This window comes from Fulmarus glacialis, unplaced genomic scaffold, assembly GCF_000690835.1.
Source record: "Fulmarus glacialis isolate BGI_N327 unplaced genomic scaffold, ASM69083v1 scaffold328, whole genome shotgun sequence".
Lineage (NCBI taxonomy): Eukaryota > Metazoa > Chordata > Aves > Procellariiformes > Procellariidae > Fulmarus > Fulmarus glacialis.
Window position 1 is genome coordinate 5,553 of NW_009226094.1, and position 12,682 is coordinate 18,234.

Sequence of the window (12,682 nt, forward strand, 5' to 3'; positions counted from 1 at the left end):
CTTCAGCCACTTGATGTTATCTTCAGCCTCAGGATGTTATCTGACTTCTTCTTAAGAACCAAAAATATTTGTTAAGAAACTAAAACCAATGCCTTGCAACGATTGTAGAGCTTCTGTAACTTATTTCCAGCAGCTTTATTTGGATGAATTTGTGTGTTATCCAGTGCTTGATCTGGTGGCCAGTTTTCCCAATGTGCTTGATAATGGTATCATGGAATAGCATAATTCACAAGATCATTTTTATTTTATGCTGTATTTTCAGGAAAGCAAGTCAGTTTGCAGGTTGTTGGTTTTTAACAGGTATTGGGGAAATGGGTGAGGAGTCACTGAGGCATCAATACACATTGAACTTGTAGGTGTGTTAATAGGTTACGTGAAAATCATTCCTGTTATAGAGTGAATGTTACCACAAACCATTAGTAAAATTTAAAAAAAAATACCTACCGCACAAAATGCTAAAATATTTTAATTTTTTATGTTTATTTTTAGTCTTGGAACTGAACCAGGTGATTATTCCTACTTACGGAACTGTGCCGGATCAGCAAAATCTTCATACTCCTGAATGGGTGGGTACTTCTTTACTTTAACTATGACTACCTGTAATTTTCTCTCATATAGATATGCAACAGTCAGTAGCTGTTCCAGAAGACTAGCATTCCTTTGCATTTGCAGCACATGCAGTTCATCTGTGTGATGGAACCTGAGTTGCTGTATCTCTGTTTCCCTAAAGGTACCTGAAGTCATTGACTCAGATGTGAAAGTGCAGGTTGACACAGGCACTGGACTCAATTAAAAGTGACCAATATATATTCACTATAAACCAATATACACATATACACCTCCTCTCTATATATAATTTTGTACATGTATGTGTAGGATTTCTGTGTATTTATACAAGGATAAATAGTTATGAACACACCCTACGTATAAACACACATACCCTATAGATTCATACACACCCAGGTATTAGTTGGCCGACATGTGAGTTCAGGATTCATTTTTACAGAAAGCTTGGAGACACCAAGAAATTCCTTACTCCAATCAGAGGCTGAAGTGGCAAGAAGAAAAAAGATCTGGAGGTGTCCATTCCCTTTATCCAAAGTTCAAGCTTCCCACCTCGCCTAATGTTTTCTGCAGTTAACAAGCTTCAGGCTCTAGCTCAAGATCCCCTGCCTCAGACCTCATTTATCTCTAAGGGCTGGCCAGTTGACCCCTGCCATGGCACATGCTTTGCCAACCTGATGCCCAACAGGCATGCTGAGAAGTCCAATTTTATTTTTTCCTCCAGAATGGTACAAGTGTGGTCTACAGTTGCATAGGGCGATAGCTATAAGCCTGGATTTAAAAAGGTGTAAAATCATATACTTATCCTAAAGCTAATAGAGCGACGCCATATAAATCAAAAAAAGCCTGTTCTGTGTTTCATTACTCTAATGACAGAGGTTAGTGTCACTGGCTTTGGGTGCATATAGGTTGTCTTTTCTAGTCGAGCTACCTCTACCAGTGGATCAGTGTTACAGGAGAACAAGACGTAAAAGGCGTAAAGAAACAGGTTCAACAGTGTCAAGAATTGCTCATTGGACCAATTAATTTTGAGCACCTAAGAGCTTCATGACAGTTTTCACACAGAGAAGTCGTTCAAGAAAGTACTGTAATGGTGCCACCAAGTAATGAGAGCTGGAGCTGATTCCCAGTCAGCCCTGTCCAAGGCATTGACATTTAAATTATCAGCTATTTACAAATAACTGAACCTGCCTGTGTGTTTCTTTATTGCTGTCTACTAGATCCTACTCCAGGAATGACAGCCTGCTACCGCTGCTACCGGTTATCCCTTTAGCTTGCACAGAGGCGGTCTGTTATGACTGTGGAGGTCCAGGTCCTCCTGACTTCTCTGCCTATGAGGAAATATGTTGTTTCCTTTATATGACTAGGAGAACATATAATACAATGAAAAATGAGCTAAAAAGTTAAAAGATGCAAAGCAAGCATGCAAATTCAGGGGGTTGAATTAAGCCTGTGCTGTCTTATATGTAGATATTATGATTGGAGCTGTTTACATAATTTATTTTTCAGTCTGGCCACCAAACTGAAAGCTATTTTGATTCATATCAAACTGAAATGGGAAGCAGAATCATAAAAGAAAGAGACAAAGGATTTCCATAGTGGTAGTGTGTTTCAAAAACAGTGTAAATGAAGGGACAGATTCAGTCTTCATTGCACCAAGGTGCACCAGAGCCTTGGGGAGCTGCTGTAGCAGCTTAGCTGGCAAAGTACTTGTCATAGTTACGGGTCGGGGGGGGGGGTTGTTCCTGCCTCTGCTGTAGGAAACAAATACCCAAACTACCAGGAAATGAGTTTCCTTCTGGGAGCTGGATACCTTTACCTCACCTGCCCCTGCCCCTGCCCCAGCATTTTGCAGCAGGCTGTTCTTTGTTTGAAGCTGCTTCAGTCTCTGGAAAAAGAATTAAGCATTTTTTGGAGCATGATGTGGAACCAAGAGCTTCCATTTCCCAACTGAGTGCCCTGACTAGGATGTTATAAAAATCCTTCTTGGACTCCCTTGTGGTTCAATGAAAATTTTTTAATGTATTTATATAAAGTGGAACAGCATCAAACCAGCCAGAATGTCATATACCTTGTGGTTAGAAGAGTGTCCTCCAAGCAGTCTTGGTAGAATTTATTTTTATTTCTACTGAAAATCAACTGTCAAAATCAATTTTTATTTTTGGTTACTTATGTTTACCAGCAGTTGTAATTTCTGCTCAGTTTTAGCAGCATCTTTTCTGCACTGCTCTTTCCATGTCAGGTCCTCCTTGTTGGCCACTGGGCAGTTTCAGTGGGTTGGAGGGGCCAGAAAGATAAAATTGAGGCCTGCTGAGCCTGTCTGTGAAATGGATGAGTGCTAATTGTAGCTAGAAATGGAAACCGAATAGGAAGCCTAACCTTAAGTGATTGAATAGAAGGGAAGTACTGCGCCTATTGTCTAAACTTAGATCATGCTTTGCAGCTGGAAGTATTCTGGAAATTTGATTTGATTTTGCAAGTCATCCTGGAGTAGCGAAAACTGAGTAAGTTATTGGCTAACAGAAATGGTCCTGTTCTTTTTCAGGTGCTGTCTCTAATTATAGGATCACATGCTAAGTTTGCCACAAGATCCCTGCCTCATTCAGCACATGAGTAGGACATTAATCTCCAAAAAGCCCAGATTCTGTGAGGATGTTGTTTGTAGTACTTCAGCAAGGTGTAAATGTGACAGGAAATTGCAGGGAAAAAATGAAAGGTTCTTATGACTAGAGAAACTGAGTGAGTCCTAGATAACTGGATTTTATCCCTGCTTCTGCTATAGGGTTTCTGTGCAAGACATGCAAAGTCACATCCAGCTTTTGTTTATTACCTGAGTGTCAAAGGGGAATATCTGTGACCTTCTTTGCATTAGGTCAAAATAGTAACATACGGACCTGAAAGTGAGTGTATTGCTCTTTGAAGAGAGAGAATTGCTGAGCTCTCTGGAAAGATGTCACTGTCCTGGTGTCTTAAGCTAGAATTTAGGAGACAGTCAATAGGTTTTGGCATTGATCTCTAGATGCCTTATGTGATCACTGTTAAAATGAGGGTTATACCGTTACTTTCTCTCCTGGGGGATCTTGTAAAATTAAATTTTCAACATTTGTAGAACACTGAGATTCTATGAGGAGAGTACCACAGGCATAGTCAGAAGGAAATCCCTATTTTAAGCATTTGGGCTATTTAGATGAGGTGTAACAAAAAAAGGCATTGACTAAAGAAGATAATAAGGAGTATTCCATAACTACTACAAGGAGGATAGAAGTATGGCATGTGGTTGTGCAATTAAGTCATGTGTCAAAAACAGTATGTACGAGGAAGACAAAACTGCACAGGCAGCATTAATTCAAGCCTTTTCCACCTCTCAGATGTTTCATCTTGCAGTCTTATCTGCTTTATAGGTAGATAGTTTGAATTTAGATGTAACAGTAAGATTTTTTTTGAGAGTCAACATCTGCAGAGGGGAGGATAACTTCTTCAAATTGCCTATTACTGCTGCCCCTCAAATACAATTTTTGCATTGAAGGCTTCAGGGAAGTCCGAAAGAGTGAATTTCCCAGCTCCTGCATTCCAAGAAAGATGGGAGGTGCTGAAAAGCAGGTTTTCAGCAGCATACTGTCTTCACCTTTCTTTAAGGGTGAGGGCGTTTGGTCTCTCTCTAATCAGGAGTGACTGGAATTCCTTCTGCAGCCAGCAGCGACGTGACGCTCAGACAGGAAGTCAAGTGGGTGTCTGGTCCAAACTTAGCTCAGGGGACAAGGCATCCCGATGCCTGGCCGGTTACCAACCGCTCTCTGCTGACAGAAATGTATGACAATGACACCCCCCATTTTTCTACTTTGTCTTTAGTCTCAGTTTATTTCAGTTGATTACATATCAAAAATTTCATTGCATGTTGAGGAAATGAAAAAAAAAACCTTGTTCTGATTAAGTGCTTGCTAATAATCTCATTGTTGCTAAAAACAGAACTAAAACAGTCCTCTGTTGTTATTAGCAAATATGAGTCACAAGGAAAAATGTTAAAGGCACAACAGTTTTATGGCCCTACGGAGACAGACCAACATTAGTATGTGGTATGCAAACAAACTTACATCGTCCTGAAGTATCTTATGTATTATATATATCTTATATCTTCCAGAAGTAAATGCTTGTGTTGATCTTGATGTCAGAAAGTTGTCTGTATTGGTCACTTAGAACATAAAGTAATAAAAGATCTTGTTATATAGCTGTGACAGTAGAAAGAACTGTAACATTTTCTCCAGATGATCTCAAAGCACTTTACAAATAATTATGTTCCATGATATCCTGGTAATATAATTTGTTTCCCTTTTGTTTACTTGATTTGAAGTTTCCTGAGGCCTGTAGAGAGAAATAACTCCTAAGCTCCTAAACAGGCACTCTGAAATTTTCACCTACGTAAAATCCAGAACTGAAGTGTAACCTGCAGGTCCCCCGCAAGACTGTCGCCGTGCTCCAGCCGGAGGATTTTTTGCAGGTGCCTGTCAGCAGAGGCGATGTTACACAAGCTCTACTCTCTTGTTTCCCAGTACTGATTTATTCCCTGGCATGCTGCAGGAAGCTATTTTGAAGCACATCTGAAAATTATGTGAGGTTGCAGACAAGTAGTTTATCCCTCCAGTAATGATTACATTTGGTGCTATTGACAGTCACACCAAAGGCTCATACGGACAAAATAAAGCACTTCTTTTATCCTTCCAGTTAGATAAGTCACTCCTGCAGAATCTCTTGTTATTAAAAAAAAATCAGCTGTGCTTGTTCAGGGTATAGTAAACAATAAATAACTGCAGTTCCTGTGCACATATTTTTCTTCATGCTTGTCTCCGTGCTGCCCTTTCCACCATTATCCCCACTGAATGTTTAACAATATAATGCCCAGAGAAGCCTGGAAAAGTGAAGAAGGATTTCTTTGTAACACCACCGTTTTTTCTCACCTGGCATGGAGCATCGCTGTTGCTGAAGGGAGCTTCCCACTAGAGTGGTCTCCTTTCATCGTCTGCTGCAGGCATCACACGTAGCCATGACTACAGGAACGGTCTCAAGAGTGAGACACGGCAGCTCCCCTTAGCTACCGGCAAGCCTGGTTATACATGAGGAGGAGCACACGGTAGTCTCCCTCCTGAGGAGCTCTGAGTCAAGGGGCTGAGGGTCAGTTCCATGATGTGATCACTTGGAGCCAAACCAGTTACCTCAGCCTTTACAGCCCTGTGCGGAGAGGCAAGCTTGTCTTCATGTCCCACTTGTCTCTTCTCCAAGTGCCACTCTGTCCCAAGGGCTGGGAGAGCAGATGCTGTTTACTGACGACTGCTTGTGCTGAATTAGCAAAGAGCGCAGCAAGCTCCTTTGCCGAGGTGGCCGTGGAGTCGGGGAGGATGAAGAGAAGTCGTGTAAGCAGGGGGGTGTGCATGGCAGAGGGCTGCTCAGGGCTGGCCGGGGGCCTGTGATTGCTTCAGTGCAGCACTTCCCAGCTCCGGCAGGATCCCAACAGCTGAGCATACATCACCTGGTAGCGAGGACCCAAGCAGTGGGTCTGTAGAACAAGGCATTTGGTGCTGAGGAGGTGGTGACTGCATTATATGCATTTCTGAGACTTTTGTTACCGCCAGCTACCTCCAGTCTCATTCCTTGGAGTGAAGAGCCACTGATGCTTGCCTGATCTGACCCTGCTCTGAACTGAAACGCAGAGGTACACCCATATGAGCACGGCCGTGCTGCCTCTAGGCTAGCCCACGTAGGTGTACCCTGAGTGTTTCAAAAAGCTTTATCCATGACCTGGCCCTCCCCTCCTTCAGATTCCTTCTGTTAATAAAGTAGCTAATAGTTCCCTGTCTCTCAGTGGTAGGCAAGCAGTTGATTGTACAGCACTTGGAGAGTTCAGAAGCGCTGCGGAGTATGTGCTAAATATAATCAGTATTTTACATCTAAATGTATTACATTTTTTTATTTATTAATGAAGTTAATCAATATTAACCTGCTGTCCACTAGGGTATTATTACAACATTAGAGTGCACAACCAATTGCCTCCATCGGTACTTAAAATGTGATTTTGCTGAGGCTAAGAAAATTTGAAAGCGCAATAAATAGACCCTGCGTTTGTTTCTTCCAAAACAAAGAGGTATTAATGGACCTGTTCGTTATTTTGGGTTATAATTTGCTACTGATACTTAAGAAAAATTATGTATTGGAATTTCATCCCCATTAACTTATGTGTCTATGCACACAAGCTTGTGTGCGTTTGTATGATAATAACATTTGTCATGCTGTCAAATAATATTACATATTTTTAAAAAAACAAACATTGTCTCAAAGGAATTATTAACTTCAGAGTACAGCACATCTTTTTGGTTTCCAGTCTTGTTTTTCCCCTGATAATTATGTTGAATAATATATGATTTTTCATTACAAACTATCCAGGAGGGATTACAAGATACACCACACATCTCAGTTAATGTGGCTGTCAGAACCTTAACTATTACATTCCCATTTGCATTTTACTTCTAACTTTTAACTGAGCAACATTTAATGTTAGATTACAATTTATTTGTGTGGGTCTTAATCTTGATCTCTTAAGCATTCAGGCTTAATGAGTCAATTCTTTATTATTTTATTGATATATAAAGTGTCTATGGATAGGTCAATTCAACAATGCCCTTGTGATTAAAAGCAATAGAGATTACATTTAAGAAGTTAGCTTCGTAAGTATGAACTTCTGTGTATCTGGATTAATGAAGTCCAATATTGATTAATCTTTCAGCTATATTCCATTATATATATATGCATAGTTGGAAGGAGATATATATAGAAAGGTATATGTATATGGTAACATGCATATACTCATGTGAATGAAATCATGTATGTAAGTAAATTCATGAGTCAGAACACTGATTAACAGGCAGTCTTTGCATCTGGTTATTGACAATCCAGTTAAGCCAGTTATCGCTAAGTTGCATACTGGTTTTATAAGCTTAAAGGGGACTACGTTTAAAGGAAAATTATTTAAACGGTGAAGTTATGCAATCACAAATTATGATCAAAACTTGTTAGATCAAAACTTGATCTGATGTTTGCTGTCTACCATTTCTTTCTTTTCTATCCTGTGGGTAGGTCATATAGGAAAAAGAGCTAAAAGCTGTAGTGAAAAAACCTCAAAGCTATTACTGCTTTTATGCTTTCAAGTGCTTGAATTTCACAACTAAACTCTGTCTCTTTAAAGAGAAGTTATTATAATACTGTTTCTAAGATTCAAAAGACAAAAAAGCCCAATTAAAAAACCTTGCGGTTTATGCAGTGGCAACACTTCCCCTCCTTATTCATTATCACAAGGTTTGGGCTCTGTGTTTCCAGCGTTGCAACACGGAGCAATTTTAGCCCTGGCCAGAGCCTGCTGGGGTCCCGGGGGAGAGCAGAGGCTGCAGGGCTGGGCTCTGTCCTGGGCTGGGCTCCGCTCCCCGCGCCCGCTCCTCTGCTCCTGCCCCAGCACCTCCCAAGCTGTCTCCCAACAGGGGCTGTTGGCTGTTGTCGATGCTTTCCTCCCGATGGGAATCTAGTCAACATGAAATCATCATGATTATGTTTTAAATGAGACTGGAAATGGTCGCAGCAGGGCTGCATTTTACACCCACGGCTAGTCGTCAGCGGGAGGAAAACTTGTCAGGGTCAAGTCTGATTGCTTGTTGGGACTGTGCCAACTCTAGCTCTCAAGAATTTAGAAATTCACATCTGTGACTTGCTTTGGGTGATAGAGATACTCAGTGTCTTTGTGACGCCATCTGAAAGTTTAAAGCATTTTTTTCCTAAAACTTTTTTCACAGCATCTAGTTGTATGTTGATTTGGTGACTGCCTAGGTAGTTTCTGAATCCTAGGACAGGTTGTGAAACTAACATAGAATATATGTGTATATTGGCCGTATGTCAGCATATATATATATATATATATATGCATATATGTATGTCAGCAGTTGCTTGCTGTCAGGTTTGTCACACATCTTTAGGCACAGGTGGGATTTGAAGGCAACTGTTCTAACCAAGAATCTGCTCAGATTGTTTGAAGCAACTAAGTTAAGAGGACCTCTTTGCAGCAGAGCCTAGCCTTTGCACATACAACATAAAAAAATGGTGAGTTTAAACTCCCCTGAGTTTATTTAAAATATGGAAATTTTGTCATAATTATGGGGAGACATATCTTGGTCGACTGTTTTGACTCAGCCAATAAACTGTAACAAAATAGTCTACAGGGAGAGGTTTAGAATAAAACTCCTGGGAAATGTTGTTTTGGAAACACTGACACATGTGGTTCCTAAAACACTGTATGCTCCCTGGAACTGGGGTGCTCCTGACTGAAGACTGGCATTCTTCCCAGTTTTATCACAGTTGAAGAACAACCATTTCAGTCTGCACTAAAGGGGTCTCTGACACCATAACCACATTTCCATGTGCCTTTCTGTGGACCAGACATCCCAGAGCTCCCAAAAGTGGACTTGGCATACCTCATGAAGTTTGGTCTGCACTGACAGGGAAATTTCAGGGATAGGACATCTGGGAAGCTTTTCCGTGTCCCCAAAGGCACAGCATGTTCAAGAGATTATTCTGGGTCATTTTGCCTGGCCTGATCCTGCCCTGGGCCACCCTGCATGCCCAGCCATCTGGAAGCCAAGCTCCTCTGTATGGGGTCTTATTGTAGGTCTTACCATCTCTAATGCAATGCTGAGTCCCATTTCAGACATTTGATATCTACCAACTTCAGTGGCACTCCCCTCATTAACACCATGGATGGATTTCGCCAACTACCTGAAAGTTTGGTGCTCACTACATGACAATTCTGATAACGTTACAGCTATATATTACCTGAAAGGAGGGGTTGTTACATGTGATAGTGCCCTCAGAGTACTCTAAGAAACTACAAAATCATTACTCGAGGATTCAGGTTCCCCCATCATCAATGTGTCTGTATCATTTCACACATGAAATAACACATTAAGATGTTATTAGTGGATATGACAATCTATCCTACTTTCCTCCGGGGACTAGATAATGGCTTATGGATATATTAATCCTTTTCATTTTGGCATGTATTATAACGTGATGGATGTGTGGCATACAAAAATGTTTTTTGCTTGCTGAGATGTTGCGAATAAAAAGATAAATAAATCCACATAGGATGTGTTCATTCTGAGAGTTCATCTGCAGCCTGGTTATGTTCTTTATTCTCTGGGCAATGGTGGGTTTGGTGCATGAAACTACTGGGCTTTTTGTTTTGGGTTTTTTTTAAATTGCAGAGATGCTTAAACTTCTGGCAGGTGAGGGGACAGATGAGAATGCACTAATTCTGTGATCAGGCAACATCATATCAGGCAACCACATACCCTGTAGACAGACTTCTAACATCATATCTATGACGGCATGCAAATTACTTGATAGATGCATTATTTGGGAATGGTGCTGCATCCCAATACTCCTCCCATTGCCAAAAGCTAATATCCTATTTTTAAAGAACAAAATTAGGTCAAAGTTCTGCTGTTCTTATGTCATGCAGAGACCTCCCAAACTTTTTTTTCTCCGTTCTACTCTGTGCTACTTTTGTTGTCACTTTGGTCTTTGTGTTATATGAGTCTGACGTGTTGAATTTCTCTGTTCACTGAAATACTGTGTAAGAGGATGCAAGTAAGGAACCGGGGAGTAAAGTTCTTCATATTGACCTATCCTACCTGCTTTCCAGGCTGATTTTGATGATAAGCCTGACTCCTTGTTCTTCAGTGATGGGCAGCGAAGAATTGACTTTGTTTTGGTGTATGAAGATGAAAGCAAAAAAATGACTCATAAGAGGAGTGATCGTAAAAAGCAAAAGGTAAGTTATTTTCAGTATAAATCTGAATTGTTTGTTGGGTGTGAGAGCAGTGGGCAGAAAGGACAGTGCCCTCACCCAGAACGGCAATTGCATTGCCTGGGAGTTCTACTGGGAGCTGGGAGACTGAAGCCCACCAAACTGAGCAGGGAACAGGGGTGAGCTCAAGACAATAGATTGCTGTGTAAATGGGCAGAGCACTGCACATCGTGTCTCTGTGTGCTAGGTGACCTCAGACCATCCTCCTGGGAGGGAACCCTTCAGGAGACATGAGCAGAAAAATGCTGGTATCAGGTTCCCGGTTAGAATTAGACACCAAGATCTTCAGACTAGGGCAATTTTCTGTACCTACAGTGATTGAATTAGGCCCCTAGTGGACTTTGGTATTAAAATCTGGGTATTCAGAGGAACCCATAGAAGGAGGCAGCTGACCAGGTGCTCCAGATCACAGTTATGAACATAGCTGCTGACATTCTGCCCAATAAAGTACCTAAGTCATTTATGGGAAATAATTGTACGTCACTTTGCTACCAGTATTTCTCCCTGTACCACTCCTTCCCTTGACACTTCAACAGCTTGGCCCTCCCTAGGGACCTTGCAAAAAATTTCTGACTCAAGCCAGTGGTTGCTTGATGCTCCTTAGCAACTATGAATGACAATCATAGGTTATTTTTAACTATTATTTTTTAATTATTTCAGTAGTTCTATCAGTGGACTACATTCATTATGGCACCCAGGGCCACAAAAACAAGCTCAGCCATGCCACTGAGCTGTTCTAATTGTTCTAATCCATCCATGGGATTGTAGTCCCCTTGGCATCTGCACTCTCCCACCCACCCACTTCCTTCTCTGATTTAGCAACTCCATGTTCCAGCAGCAGCCTCTGGTAGAGACAGGCAAGGACAAAGATATCACTGAAAGCAGCTCATACACAAATAATGATTTGCAGTTAGGAAAGAGAAGGGCAGTAAAAAGGCCTGTAGCTAAGTTGGTTGATATTCATTACACAGTGTTGTTGGCATTAACGGGGCAGCCATAAGGAATGTCATTAGCAGGGTTTGAGGGAGTCCTGCAGTGGGTGGATGTTGCATTACACATGATCACAGGATCAGCAATAAAAATTAATTGAAAGAGATAATTAGAAACAAAAAGCTGCCCCTTTGGAAACAATTGTTTTTATCAATTAGCATTTTACATTTATGTTTGTAATATTTGGCCATTGCCCAAATGTACTTAGAAGTATAATGAGTGTCTTTTCCAAAGAGTGATGGAAATCAAATGTGAGCAATGGAGTAATATTTTTAGTGCAACATTAATGTTAGGACATTAGCCAGAGCAAAACCATGAATAATTAGACCAGGAGATTGTGGGTAATGCACTAGGTGCTTGCAAAAAAAGTTTACTTTCAAAGGTCTCAGTCCTACAAAGATTTGCAGGACTGAATCTGTGGTGTGCTGGAGAAGAAGAAGCAGTCTACCTACACGCAACAAATGTGAGAATGAGAGTATATTAGACTGATGATTAGATAAGGTGAAGACTGAGCGGCTGGGGAGCACCTCTGTGGAAGAGGCCCTCATAGCCTTGGTGGACAGCAAGCTGAACAAGGGCTAGCTGTGTGGCCTGGCAGTGAAGCGGCCAGCAAAGGCTGTATGGACAGAAGTACGGCCAGGAGATTGAGACACGTGATTGGGATGATGTCGATGTGTCAGAAGGAAGCTGAAAACAGCGGTGAAAGCAGTTTTCAGAGCCAGGATTTCCATGGACAGGGAGAATCTGAAGCCATAGGGGTACTGTGGAAGGTGTAGGCAAGAATTTTGATACTGGGAACGCATACGATGCTGAAAGGGCAGTAGAAAGCATAGAAAGAGACAAGGATGAAGAAGTGGCAGTCACAGAGGACTTCCAAGGACAAGAACAAAGGTTACAAGTGTGATGAAACTGAGCTGGAGAACTAATGAAAAAATCCAAAGCTGACCATGAAGCAGACAAAACGTTACACATAGGGTAAAGTACCAGAGGGCACTGAAAGGTGGAGGAAGGAGAAGAGGGAGTGAAGAGAGGATTTTGTTCAGTGAGTCTGTCACATAAGCTGAAATGAGTCACCTGGTCATAACCAAACTCCTGTGATGCAACTCAGAACTACTAGCTCCCTCCCTCTCATGCCTCACATACAGGTGTCATCAGTTTAGAAATGCATTTCCTTTATCTATTGTTGGAGGAACAGGCTTTTAAAATGTGAATAGATGTAAGCTTTCTAAC

The 12,682-nt window shown here is 41.3% G+C and overlaps 1 protein-coding gene across 1 annotated transcript in view; it reads left to right on the top strand.

The window, feature by feature from the left end:
* Window positions 1–489: 489 nt before the first annotated feature.
* Window positions 490–12,682, top strand: part of ANO6 (anoctamin 6) — a gene marked incomplete at its 5' end in the record, with an annotated part of 46,262 nt that continues 34,069 nt past the window's right edge. Inside the window, 2 exons of the mRNA XM_009582676.1 lie at window positions 490–566; window positions 10,298–10,426. Of these exons, the coding sequence (XP_009580971.1) occupies window positions 490–566; window positions 10,298–10,426 (206 nt within the window). The remainder of the gene's footprint in view (window positions 567–10,297; window positions 10,427–12,682) is intronic.